General features: G+C 44.9%; 1 protein-coding gene across 1 annotated transcript in view; it reads left to right on the top strand.

Annotated features, from left to right (window-relative positions):
- Nucleotides 1–14,858, top strand: part of LOC109861104 (probable serine/threonine-protein kinase dyrk2) — a 155,932-nt gene that overhangs the window by 123,474 nt on the left and 17,600 nt on the right. The window contains exon 4 of the mRNA XM_020440622.1: nucleotides 3,825–3,980. Coding sequence (XP_020296211.1) covers nucleotides 3,825–3,980 — 156 coding nt within the window. The remainder of the gene's footprint in view (nucleotides 1–3,824; nucleotides 3,981–14,858) is intronic.

Below are 14,858 nucleotides of genomic sequence, written 5' to 3'. Positions count from 1 at the left end.
TTTTTTTTTTTTTTTTCATTTTGTCGTGCCTCCTGCGCGCGCCTATATTCGAGCGGACGAATTTTGCCGCGCCCGCCGCCTCGCGGGAACGACGTTCCTGGCGATGCGTACGGTCGGAATCATCGCCACAGCCGCTAATTTAAATTCCTTTCGCTTAGAGAAATTCGATACTTTCTGCTTTCGTTTTGAAGAGTACTTGACAAGTATATTGAAAAGTATCGACGATCTCTTGTAGACTGTCTCTTTTTTTTTTTTTTTTTTTCGTTTGTTATCCCGTTTGAGAAAGCAGTTACACAAAGTGTTTTGTGTGTGACTCGTGTTTCGTTCGATGATCCATCTCTCAGGTGATCCAAAGTAGGACACCTCCGCATCTCTCCCGGGCAGGATTCTAAATTCATCCACCTTCGCTCAACTCTCTGCTTTCTACTCGTCACAAAGGGATCATCTGGCGCGGGATATCGAGTTTTGTATGACCCCCCGTCTAACTCGCTCCGCGGGGACTCCCCATCAGTAATACATTATGCAGATAATCTAAATAGAACCAACGTATATCTTTTCTAGGTACTTCTCGCGCATTCAGTTACTGAAATTCAAGCTCTCCCCTTTCTACGTTTTCCTCTTTTCCGTCCGCCCCTTTTCTCGCTTATTCATTTTTTTTTTTTTTTTTTTTTTTTTTATTTCGATTCATCCGTTCGAAACCCTCTGTCAAGAAACGGAGCGCCTTTCATTCACGTTGTCTGTCCCGAACTCTCTTCTTCGCCATTAATATTGACCTCAGGCAAGAGATATTCGTTTCTCGAGTATCAGCTGTTACCCGAAATTTGCGCGGATGAAAAATCCAGCTGTGAAAGACTTAATTGCGAGAGTCGCAATAATTCCTCGAGATATAATATCCCGGAATAATCCGGCTTGCGCGTTACCGTCGTCTTCGATAATTAATTCGACAGAACCACGGGGGAGTTGGAGTCGCGAGGGAGCGTTTTTAATTAACGGATAATCGTGGGCACGTCCAGAAGACAATGGCTCGTGAAAGCTCTTCTACCAGGAACGGGAACATTGATTGGCGATCATTAGGAGCGTTCATGACTTGTTCCGTCACAGTCCATGAATTTTCCTTTCGTCGATTTTCATGCGCTGTTCGTCCGTTGCTGGAAAAAAAAAAAAAAAAAACAAGAAGAAAAAAATTGAAGAACACAATAGGCGCGCGAGAAAGACGAGCAGCGTGTTTTGTCGTGTTATGTTTGCCGGCACAGTTTTTTCAGCGCAACTGGTATCGATTTTTTTAGTTTACGACAACATCGTTGCGTGGACAACACGTGCGTTGACCTTTTATCTGCGCGGTGACGCGAAGTTGCTGTCCACCGATGCGACATTGACAATGGCGCGAACAGACAGGTCTAACGAACCCCGCTGCGTCGTTCCGTAACTTCCTGTCCCACCTATGATAGACAGATTTGTGTTCTGCCTACACGCGTTTAGCATTAAAATGATGTAGCAATTAAACGGATACGATCGGACGTTCGTGTAATGTAAATGCGCACGCGTTAGCATTTTTGTGAATTTAATTTCAAAAGATATGTTTGGTTGACTTAACGGAGTGGTGTGTACATACACACACACGTACAGAAAAAGGTAATTTACGCCTCTTACATTTGAGATTACTCCAACCAAATGTGGTTGTATAAATACATCGCAGCCAGTTTGCTCGGATGTTAAGAGGAGAAACGCGCCGAGAACCTGCTAATTGGACGACTTTCATTTAGCGACACGAATCTCTCGCGGGTGCTCGCCTAGGTGGAAGTCCCGCTGTTAGACCTATTTTCCATTGTTGACTGCAGTCGATGAAGGAGGGCCGCCTTCTCATCGACGCCGTTTCAGGTTCTTGACCGCGTTTCTTTATGTAATGTGATCGCGGTTTTCGTCTTTTTGTTCTTTTTTTTTTTTTCTTTTCGAGAAATCGTTCCTCAATTGGATATCGATATGCAATTGTATGGGATCGCGTGTAATTAGGGGCGGAGAATCCCGCCGGGAGGTCGAAGAATACATCGATTTCTGTCATTGCGCGTTTAACCGGCGGGGGTCACTGCACCGCTTATAAACGTCCCGTAGATCCTGATGGCAAATTATAAATCGTCCGTAATGAGTGCGCCGCCTTTAAACCGTTACGGGCTTACAGTTAATTCTCTTCGTGACTAACAGCGATGATCTTTTTGCCGAGCCGAGAAATGGAAGTGTTCTTGCAATCCGCCTCGGATTGAACACCTCGCGAAAACATAACCGCGCGCGCGCGCGCGCATTATTCCGTCGGATTTCACAGATTGTTTTTTCGCGAATTTTTTGAAACACAAAGCGAGCTCTCCACGCGCGACACGACGTTCGATCGCTGACGACGACGAGCGCGCATATTTATGGTACATGCGGCGCGCGGGTATAATACAGTCGTGCCACATTTGCAGCCAGGCGAATCTATCGCGCGCCTCGCATTGTTCCGACGCTAACGAGACACGCTTTAATTATTTCCACATTTGTTTTGCGATGCGAAACGTCTCCGGTTATTTTCTGACGCGTCGTCAAGTTTTCCGTTTGTCGATAGCGCGCGTTTATTTTAAGTACGTGCGAAAGCGACGCGACGCGCGTCGATATCTTTCACTTCTTCGTGTTCCGTTGGCCTGATTCCGCTCGTCCGTGAAAATTGCATTTATTTATTATCCGCATCGTCAGTTTCCTGAATCGATTATTTTGGGACATTCGTGCCGCGCCGGGTTTTTCTTTTTTTTTTTTTTTACACGTAAACGAACGAATGAAGCGGAAAAACTCAATCGGATTTCATGTACTGTATACGTAATACATTTTGTCGCAGTTTGAGTGCCAGGATCTCTCGGGATCGCATCTCGCGAAGAGCGAAAACGCAAAATGAACGAGAGCGTCAGAAACATAATCGCCCGTGGCGTCATTTCTTGGACGCGCTTATCAGACCGCGCTTATCGGAACGGAGTTCTCTCGCTCGCACACGTGTGCCGTCAACACCGACGCACATAGACGACTTGCGCTCGAAGCCACCCACGTTAACGCTTTGTCTCCGATTACTAAATCGCGTGTTTAGTCTGCGCGAGAGAGAGAGAGAGAGAGAGAGAGAAAGAAAGAGCGAGGGAGGGATAAACGCGGGAGAGGACGCGAAGATGGATTGCAGTAGGCGAAGAGATGGGCGAGGCTAAAAGAAACTGCGCCACAATAACTAATATCCGATCGGAGCGTCGAAATAATCGAGCGGCGAAGCGCGATGAAAGCGCGTCGACAGATAGCCAGGACGAAACTTGGCGAGGATACTTCTGATATATAATTAATTTTTATTTTCACTTGACGGGGTGACCTCAATATGAGCGAAGAGAGATGCGGGTCAGTTCGTTGATAATTGTCTCTTGGAGCGCGAATGCCGATTGATTTCTGAACAGAGTCTTTGTTACGGGGGAAGTACATCTGTTTTTATCGTGTTTTTTTTTTTTTTTTTTTTTTTTTTTTTTTTTTTTTAATATACACAGAATGTTAAAAAAAGCTCATATATAATTATCTCGAATCTTACAAGCGTCTTACACAAATTAGAGCTTGCTCACGCAAGGGTGAAGCTGCGCAACCATACATGCAAACCTTGACTTTCACGCCAATAATTTCATTATTTAATATAGGTAACGAAAATAGCTGTGATCTACGCGCGCGCTTCTCTTTTATTATATAATTTATAAATATATATAGTTATTATATTTATATACAAAAGCCCCCTCCGGCTCGCATTACAACGAGCGCTCCGCTCCGTCTTCTGATTACAGAGTCCTGGAACGTTGCACAAAGATGTCGGCGGTGCTGGTACGAAGGTCAGCGAGAAAACGGTCGGTGGCGTCGGCACGGCGACCCTCACCACGCTCTCCTCCATTAATAACGCGTCCAACACCGGCCGTAACAAAAACAACCCCGTATCTCACGAGGTAAGCTAACAGGCGCGAGCAAACGCAAACGCGCGCGGAGGAAAGACGAGCGCGAGAGATCCCCGCGTATTGATCATAGCCGGGCGATACGTCATCCCGGGGGCCCCGCAGATGACTTCGATAATTAACCGGTCCTGCGTCTGAATTTATTGCCCATTAATCCGCTCGCATTCACCGGGCGTGTATGCTTGCGAGAAGGAGGAGGAATCGAGCCTTTCCGCCTCGCGATATCTACACGGTCTTGTGTGCGCGCCGCGCCGCGGTTGTGTGCGCGCACCGCGCGCAGGCACACGACATTATTCAGTGCATGACTTATTGGACGCAGTACGAAGTACCGTTTACAATTTAGTTCTACTTCTGCCTTTGTCGCTCGCTCTCGGCTCGCATAAAAGGAGAGACTTTTACTCGCATGATAAGAATCTTCGTCCCGACGAAAGTGGCGCGGTCACTGTCAAAATTTTCATCCGTCACGTTTTCTCACAAAATTTCGATACTTCCCGAGCGGAAGTTCAGCATTTACTCGCGATATATAAAACAAGAGAAAACGGGGAGAAAAAAAAAACATGATTAATCACCGGTGAACCAGCATCAGCGCGCAGCAGCACTTATGTACGTACTACGTTTCCACTCGCGCCTTTGTTCGCGCGCAACGCGAAAGTACGGAATCCGCGCTGTGTACACGGAACAAAAAGTTTCTCGCGCTGATGACGCGGATCGGTTCGCACGCGTTGACTGTTGTTATCATACGGACACACAATGCGCACGCCGGGCCCGTTCACGTAGGATTTTATTGGCCATTGTTAACGAAAAGGAAAATTGCGATATAAACGCGCGCGCGCGCGCGCGCGCGTGCGCGTATGTTTATCAGTTGTCCGCATAAATTTATAGAATAGAATTCGCGTCCCTTCGCGGTAATCGGCGTCGCAACTCGCCGCGCGATTTTTATTTAACGGTTTTATCGCCGATTTATTGCGTGGCGAAGGAAAAAAAGAAAAGAAAGAGCGAGAGAGAGAGAACCGGACTCTCACCGCCACGGCGACGCTACTCGGATGGAACTAATTGAAAATTGTTGCCGCGGGCTACCTGTTAGGTCGCGATAAATCGTGTCTCTGACGTAGGCCTGGTGCACGCTACGGATTGCCTCTCTCGTTGCATTGCGGTTTCGGGCGAAGCCGTGTCGCGCGAGCCGAGCGTCTCTGACATGCTTCGTGAAACGGTACTCAATTTCTTGCGCTTGATTTCGTCGTCCTTTGGCGCGCGAAATGGCCCGAACAGTGTGTATATCGCGTCGTCGTTGTTGTTGTAAAGCAGTTTGCCGCCGCGTGTTATCGCATCCACGACAATATAGCCGATGCAATTAGAAGCATGTTGTTCGAAACAGAAACGATATTCTTTAACGACGACGATCCATCGCGAGCGAAATCAGACCGTGAAATGATACGTCGGCTTTTCCCGCAGCGGCGGTCCTGATACTTTTTTTTTTTTGTTTTTTTTGTCGTTCTGATTTAGTTTGATTTATAAACCTCGAGAGTCTGAGGTGACGTCGCGCGCGTTTCTTGCGACCTTGCGGAGGACGTCGTCACATTCGCAGAGTTCGCAATCGACGCGCGGTTCTGTCCGAGACACACAAGCGCATATTTAATATCTCCGCGCTTACTTATTAAGACGCAAAAAGATCTCTCTCTCTCTCTCTCTTGTAACCACTGCGGTCCGCGACCGTTGTCACTGATTAATTTGTTCAACCGCATTGTCATTAACCCTCACTCGTGCGACCTCAATTCCGCCGTGTATCATTTTTTACATCTCGTCGGACGCGCATATATTCGCCACGTCATCTGTCGTTTGTTTCTTCTTAATGTCCAGCGTGCGTTCTTTTTTTTCGTGAATCCATTACGTGAGACGACGAGACGATCGAGTTTCGTTGCGCAACTTTGCTCGATCGCGGCGATCCCTCTCTCATGCGCGGTTTTCAGAAGCGGTTTATTAATACACGACACAAGAGAGTGACTTACACGCGAAAGAAGACACTTTTTGTCTGTCGGATTATAACGACGGCATTTAATGCACATATATATATATATATATATATATATATATATTTATAATGTCCCATGTGTATGTGTGTGTATGTGTGCGTGCGCGTCCGATAGAGATGGACATACGCGCGTGATCACATTTCGCACACATTCGCGGCTCAACCGTTACTTGCGGCACGTTACACACGCGGGTAGGTTACATACATAACCGTCACGGTTTATCGAGCTCTCGGACTAATTCATACGTGAATTTAGAAAGTCCGGTGCGCGCGGGATTTGCAGTTAATTGTTGAGCCGTGCTTGTGCAATTGCCACGGGCGCGAAAGCCAAACGCGGCGCTCTTCTCTCTCCGGTTACTGTCATTTTGCAAAACGAAAGCGTTCATTTGAACCGGCCGCGGTGCCCCCCGCGAGAGATTGACGCGCTTTGCAAATTAAAGAGCGCACAATGCCCTCGCGCGCCTTTCCTTTCAATATTACGTTAAATTGTTCTCAGTGATTTTCTTCGATGTGATTTTTTTTAGTTTTAATTACGTTACTTATAATTTATAGGTTCTTTTTTTTTTTTTTTTTTTTTATTGCAATACGAGGATATTATTTTGGTCTCTGTGTTTTAATATTGATGACCTTTCTCGATGTGAATAATGATATATTGAGCACTCTCTCGATGTCAATAGCAACGATGACGGTCGTCTCTCTCTCTGGATACAATAGATATTGATCGTAGGAGTCTTATAAGGACAGAGACCGATCATAAAAGCTCTGACGAGAATCCCCGAGGGATGTCTTTGGCGTAAATGGCGCGAATAGAGACGATGCTCCTTTCCGAAGACGTGATTTTCACGTATCTCTTCTAAATAGTGTACAATATCGTAACGCAACGAAGATAATGCCGCGCGCTACTTGCAATATTATACCCGGAACACATTGCGAGAAAGAATAATCAGTTAACCGAGAAAGTAAGTCGTAGATACGATTCGTAATCGTAGATTGAATTTTTTTAATTTTCTTCTTTTTTTGTGTTTAGAAAATTATTTTCTACACAACTCGCTCGCTGCAAACTTCCTTAGTATCTACTTCCTGTTTCATATGATACGATTAATCTCTTATTAGAGTTTACAAACATCTCTCGTGTACGCAGCTCGGACTTACGTAAAGAAACCGTGATATTCGCGTTCATAATAATTCATACGTAACTCGCCGGATAGATTTACAGGTCTCGTGAGTGAGATTTTACACGAAACGACAGGGCGGTTGCGTTACACACAGAAGAAATCAATGTGTGTGTGTGTTGTATAGGTTCAGGACGAAGCGTCGAGTGAGCTGCAAACTGCATAGTTCACCGACGGGATGAAAAATATATTATTTATAAATTTATATGAAATAAATTTTTATTAATTTTATGCGCGACGCGTTAAAAGCGCGAGTGTAATTCGATTCCCCGCGTGGAAAGCGTGGATTATTTATCCGTGTCAGATTCTGTTTTACCGCTGTTTAAAATCACGGATGATGAATGCGTCCGATGATGCGGAAAAATGCACGCGCGTGTGTGTATGTTATATGTAATTGCACACGGAGGTCTCCGCTTCTGATGCTTTGGGGCGATTGTTTTCGGATTCCTCGTCGACACGCATCAATGCACGCTCTGACGTGTGTATATCGTTGATTACTCTAATCAAGAGAGCGTACGTCGTTCAATTACACCGTCGGTGGCACCGTCGTGCGATACTCGTGATAATATACATGTGAAAATAAATTTTGTTCACATATTCATTCGCGTTCAACCTGAATATCAACTATGCGCGTGCGGTTGAATGTTAAATGAAGTTTTTCCTTTGCGGTAACACACGCGAAACTTAAATATACACGCGACAATTAATTAAATCACAACGAATAAGTTCGTTTAATTTCGAGAGTGGATTTATTTATGTTTATATTAAAACATAATAAAATTTCATATCTCGCATATGAAATTTATTTTCGCTATTTATTTTACATTGTTCCGCGCTCTTTGCGTGCTCTAATTATTATAATAAAATGTTATTTCGCCACTTGGCGGTTTTGCTTCCGCGGAAAATTGCAATTTTTTTTTTTTTTTTCAATTATTCGCGGTAATCAACGCTTTGCGAGATTTCGAGCGATCAAGAGGCAAAGTTGTTGTTAATTAAAGACGCACGCGGTTTACTTTCACGCTAATTAAATTCGCGTATTACTTATTATGCGCTCCGCGCGCTCTGACGTCGAGCGGAGTCGATTGTTCGCAATTCAACTGCGTTAAATGCGACATCAAGGATTCAGTGCGTAAGTTAATAAAGCCGCCGCCGCCGCCACCGCCGTTGTTTGTCGTCATGCCTCTGCTGTGCCACAACGGCGACGAACGTCATGCGACCATAAGAAGCCCTAGCGAGAACCATAAGCGTGCACAAGTGCGGCGCGTAATCCGATCGCCTCGCATTGTATCTCGGATTTCGCGATAAATATATGTTACCGGCGGGTTATCCCGCTGATGTTAACGATCCTAGGCAAAAGTAACACAACACTCGGGATATTAGCGTGTTTCTCCCCGCCTGACTTTTACGGGAGGGTAAACTTGTCGTTTTTCCGGCGCCGTCGCTTGCCACACTCCGAGTTAGGACGTGCACGAAGCTTATAAAGGCGAGCAGGTGAGAGAGAGAGAAAGAGAGGAGAGACACGTCACAGAGTCAATATTGAAGGAAAAACGTCGAGAGATGGGAACGACATGATTATTGGCTCGGTTACACCGCAAACGAGTACTCTGCTATTTATGATCGCTCGAAGGAGCCAATTTTCGTACTTAAAGTAATTTCGCTAAACAACGGGACGTGTATATTTCTCGGAGTTATTACGGCCGCGTGTGTTTAAGTTGTGATTTTGAATAAGAAGATCGTGTCGTACCTTCGTGTTTTCTGAGAGAAACCGCGCGTGTGTCTCTCTCTCTCTCTCTCTCGTCGTCCTTTCCTCTGTAACGTTCTTGCATAACGCACATAACGCGCGAGTCCCATTGTTAATACGTTACGTTCTCATCTCCGTCTTGTAATTTATTCACGCGCGGCGACAACCGTCAAATAAATGTTGAGATCGCACACAATCAAGCAAGAATTGAGACACAATTTGATAATTATCCGCGTCGCTCGCACTTGTCTTGCTACGCAAGACGAGAGAAAGACAATGCGACGTCTTTGTGTCATCTCTCCGAACAATCGGCGTCGATGCCGGGGTGTTTATTATTGCTTACTTGCGATCCTCTTGTTACATGCGCGTACATACATCCAGGAGAGACGTGAGATGTATCTACGCTTTCTACGAAGAAAGCAATTTGCTCTGTGTTGCAAAAACACAAATCAATCGACGTGTCTGAGCGACAAGATAACAAGCGATATCCAAAGATTGTCGCAGATTGTTTCTTTCTCAAATACACTGATATAAAAAAATGTTTGGATTTTCTCTCACACATAAAACATCTCTAATATATCAAATAATTTATATAAACTAAAGAACAACACAAGCGCGCGCTATTGTTATTTTTATTTTAACGTGTTGTGTGTGAAACACAACCTGTCACCGCGACATGACAGCTGGTATACATGTCTTACAAATCATATAATACACATTAGAGAGATGTCAGAAATAACGCATAAAAATCAAAATAAAAAAATAGAGATGAGAGAGAGAAGTGGAAAAACACCACGTGACTACAGTCACGTGACTTTACTTTAGTCACGTTTTTTAAAGATAGTGTGCCTCTTTTGATTCGTACGACATGAATTGAGAAACACAATCCGAGAAACGTCCAATCAGCGTGTCAAGACAAAAGTGGCGACAATCAATATCGAGAGAATCGATTGTGCTTTTTCTGAGAAGATAAAATTGTTTTTTTTTTTTTTGTTTTTTTAGTTTTCTGTTCTATCGTCAAACGTGCCACAACCGTGCAGTCTCGCGTTTCACTTGAGCGTAAAAAAATTGTTGCAGAAACTCGAGACTCTCGGAACTTTCTTCGAATGAGAAATAATAAAAACCAACCCTTGCAACACAGTCGCGTTTTTCACGGGCGCGTGTGTCTAACAACGCAAACGGCTATGTTCGATCGGTTCGTGTTTAATATCGGTCGCTCCGGTCGAATCTCATCACCGGCCACGCGGAAACGCATAGCTCGCACAGGCGTTTCTTACTCGTTCTCCACAAACATACGCGCGCGCATACATAAACGCGTACACACGGACATGCGCGTATATACCGTTATCTCCATACGCACTTTGACTTCGTGCGCTCGTGCATATGTGGGTCTCGGCTCGGTTACGACTATGCTAATGGAGATATTCGTTTATCCGTTCGATTATGAGTCCGTCGTTGTTGTTGCGTTTTGTGGGCGCGCGCAAGCCTTGCGGGCAAAGCCTTGCGCGAATCTTGGGTGGTGGGTGATAATGATAATGAGAAACCCGTGTGTCACGCCGACGTGCCGTTAACGCTGGTTTGTCTCCGACTCAGCAAATTTAACAATATGCCGGTTGTGTTGGATATGTATATATACGTATATACACACGTCAAATGCGACCTAAAATCGCAACTATGTTATCTCGCGGTTCTTCCGGGGAGTAAATTTCAAATCCCGGAGAATCAATTGGCATGTGTGCATTGTTGCTTTCGAAAGTCTTGCGTCTGTGACGAGTATGTTAGTACATGCGCCGCGAGATAAGGCACAAAGGAACGAATTAAGAGAGAACAATCGCGCATATATCCTATCACGCAGAGTGAAGACTTGTCGGACAGCGCTGAATGTTTTTCCGACAGTGTATACGAACAAGCGTGCCGTGCTTGCGCGATCGGCCTTCTCTTGTATATTCACCCGTACACATCGTCGTTCCGAGCCCGCAGAATCCAGTCGGCGCATAAACGAAGAGACAGACCGTGGCTAATTCCCATCCCTCTCTTCCCCCCTCCCCACTCGTGTGATGTGGCGACGTCGAAAATTTTTTTAACGATCGACGCGCGGTTCCAACTACGTGCGAACACACGTAGCGGTTGCGCTACGCGGCCGTATAATAATCGCGGCTCGGGATATAAATATTCATTAGTCGGTTCAATTATAAGACCACCGACGGTATATCGCGCACCAATGCGCCGATGTGTTAGGTGCTAAATACGCGTTGGGCGCGCGCGCGCGCGCGATCGCCCGGCGACCGGTAAGGCCGGGACGGGGGCACCCGAGCCCCGGCCCCGACGACAAAAGGACGATGAACTGCCACCAGTAGCTGTACGTCGTTCCAGGTCGACCGTCGGTCGCGACGAGATATAACCGGTTTTGATCGTCGTCGAAATCACCCGCCTAATCGTCCACCGACAAACAACCTCTAATTACATCCAAAAGATGCCTAAGTGCGCAATTGCATACTCAAGACGCGCTTGTTATTGTTAGATACAAACAAAATATATCGATCTTTTGTCGATTGTTTTAAATCGGTTAACTTTGTTTATCGTTTAAGCGCGATAAGATAAGCGCTCTGTGTTCTTTATATTTTTTAACAAATTTAAACAATATGATGATAATAATAATAATAATAATAATAATAATAATTTTATAATAAAAAAACAAGCGTGTAGTTTTTCGAAGGTTATTGGAGAAACTTCGCAATTCGGTGTGTATTTTATTAGAGATATCGTGTGCCTATTTTTTCTGCTTGCTAAAGAAAGAGCGCGAGTTGTGCTTCTACTTTTTAGAAGCGCAAGAAATAATTTACGTACGTGAACACCGTGTCTCCTCGTGGTGAAATATTGCGATTTCTTTTCGTAAGGATCACGGTTGCGTGCACGTGAAATGCGCGAAACTTTCTATGACCGATCATCATTAACAACGTACTTACCGTTCCATTTTTGCCAGACTTTTTTTTGTTTTCTAAAAATTTGCCGATTGTTTTGCTCATCAAAGATCTCTGCATAAAATTACAACTCGCGCGATTTCATCGATGAAAAAACAAAAAGAAGTGCATTCGAATTATCGTATTTCACAAAACACGACGATTGCCTCTTCGCGTTTATCGAGGTAATAATTATATTCCTTCTATTGCTTATCGTTAATTACCGATTTCATTGCAGGCGCGACAGACGCTATCGCGCGCTTATTCTCGGTACATCGCGAGCACAAGAAACAAACGGCAAAAAACCGGGATTATATGCACTTACGCTCCGTTATTAATATCGTATCCACGCTCAAAGAGAAAACGTTCGGGAGAGGGGGGAAAGGGTCACGCGTGTTCCGTTAGCGTTGAAGGGATCAGAGAGGGTTAATAGAATCGTTCCGACGATTCTGCGCGGATTCGCTCGCGATCGTTGATGACCAAATGATAAATTCCAGGATCGCCGTTAATTCCTCGCGTGGCGCTTCCCTCGCTGTCTCTCGCATAATGGGAACTGTGCGGTCGTGTACGTTTGTCGCGATCGACGTCGTTTCCGGCGGGGAAACGTCGTCGCGCGAGTGTGTGTTATGTGACTTCCGCCGGCTTGAGTGCGTAACAATACGCGTGCCTCGTCGCGTGTATTATCGTACACGGTCGGTGCATATGCGAAAGCTCCATATAAACACAGGCGCGAGGCAATGAGCCTTGATGACGGAGAGACGCGCGTGCATATCGTCAGGCTGGTAATGTGCTTGGAATCCCGAGGTCTTCGAAGACGCGCGCGCGTGCCTTGTCTTTTTAGAATGCTTTAATGCGCAGCGCTATTTATCAATTCTCTCTAATTAGGCTCGCACATGTAAATGAGATATACAAATTTCGCTCGAATGCGTATTCAATTAATGAATGCGTATTCAAGTGAAAACAATGTGTGTCTTACATACATAAAAACATACATAAAAACGATGATTTATAAAATCGTAAAAACGATTTCTCTCTTTTTTTTTTATGCATTTTTGTAACACTCTCGTGTTTGTGCGCGTGCGCGCGCATACAATTTACGGTGTATAATATAGCACAAGTACCCAACGAGTCAATAAAAGTTAGCGATTTTACTTCGTGCGTATATATGTATCTCTCTCTCTCTCTCTCTCTCTCTCTCTCTCTCTCTCTCTCTCTCTTTTTCTGATAAGATTTACAACAAACGCGCAGAGAGTCTTTTTTACTTCGGAGCGACGCGTGATAAAAAACCACACGGAGAGTTTTAATATCTTTCATTTACGGTAACGAGAGAAACCTATAATAAATTGCGCGATAAAGACGAGTTTAAATACCAGTTAGTTACACTTGAAAGTTTGCCAAGTGCATTACATACAGCCTTATTACGTGACATACATTTCCTTGCGACGGAGATCGCGCGCGGTCCATTGATCACGCGGTCGAGAGAATAACGTCGTCGTCGATCGATGGAACTTTAATGGAATAATCACTCGACGGCTGTTATTTCGCGTGGAAATTTATATATAAGAGAGAGAGAGAGAGAGAAGTATATATACATTCATGTATATATACTATATCACATGTGTTCATTTCTTTCACGTCCGATGCTCATACAATATCCTTCCGCAAAAATGACATATATCTGTTCGTGAGATTATACGCGAGTTATCGTTTTATCTCGAAGGACGCGACGCGCGCTTCTTCCTCGATCAGCTTCTCCTTGAAATGACGTTTATTTATTACGACGCGAGATGCGCGAGGAACCTGCCGCGCGCGTATTCGTCCATAAAACGCATCCGGAATGTCAATTTTTTGCGAAAACGCCGTGTCGCGAACCGATCATTGTGGAATCGATTCGTTGGAGTTCGCGAAGTCTCGCGAAAATGTCACGCCTCCGCAGAGCTATAAAAGATACTCGTCGTCGTGTTTTACGTCTAAGACGCGTGCTGCCGGACGCTCACGCGTGAGAATTACGCATATGACGCGCGAGCATATCCATTATACTTTATCCGACGTGCATCTGGAACTCGAGACCTTCCTTCGAGCCGCATCGTGCGCGACGCACTTCTCTTTTGTGTGCTCGTCACATCAGACTTCAAAATTAAAATTTATATTCACTTACTCGTATATTTCGTAATGTAACTCCGCTCGTCTCAGCGCGCGGTTGTTATTATTTTAAACTGTGTTTATATTTCGACACGAGTAAATCTTGTTTAGAAACCAGCGACGCGTGTTTGCCGTGCTTTTAACGAGGAAAACGTGTAATTGTCGCAGATCGCGGCCGCAGTCACAGGCACACCGCTCCAAGATGCCGTTGCAAAACGCGCAACGTTCCCTAACCGGGCGATTAGCGTTTTCCGGTTTTCTGAGGTGAGCGCTCCGTGTTGTGTGTCAAGGCGACCAGCCTTGGCTCCATATCTCTCGCAAATACGGACGAGTCATTGTTTGCGTTTCGTTTACGTAAACGTATCATCGCGCGATCGTAAATCGATCTTTCACCTCTAGGCTACGCGATTTAATTAGCGTTAGATTGATTCCCCTCGCAGGGAAATATCGCGCGGAATAACGTTCGGTCGAAGTGAGCGTTGAAAGTAATTATCATAGTTTGCAGAAGAGATTAAAATCTCTCTCTCGAGAAAAGATAGATTGAGAGATTTGAGTGTTAGTTTGAAATAGTCCGACGCGCAAACTATTCGTCAAGAGAAATTGGGTCTGTCTCTTTGTCTCCAAATTTTCACGTTTTGCAACGAAAGCATCATGTTTCTCGCAAAACTGAGCTTGCGCCGCGAAAACGTAAATAGAATATTTATATCAGAATATTCAAATATGATAAATCGTTTTCTTCGCTCGGATATCGCCTGTCCGTTCAACGGGGGTTAGTGGAAAATTTCTCGGAGGAGAGAACGTCCGAAACTTGGAAAACACAGCGAAGAA

The sequence above is a fragment of the Pseudomyrmex gracilis genome, unplaced genomic scaffold, assembly GCF_002006095.1.
Source record: "Pseudomyrmex gracilis isolate BER0280 unplaced genomic scaffold, ASM200609v1 scaffold_8, whole genome shotgun sequence".
NCBI classification, from domain to species: Eukaryota; Metazoa; Arthropoda; class Insecta; order Hymenoptera; family Formicidae; genus Pseudomyrmex; species Pseudomyrmex gracilis.
Note: the sequence above shows the minus strand (reverse complement) of the source record. Positions and strands in the feature narration are given on the sequence as shown.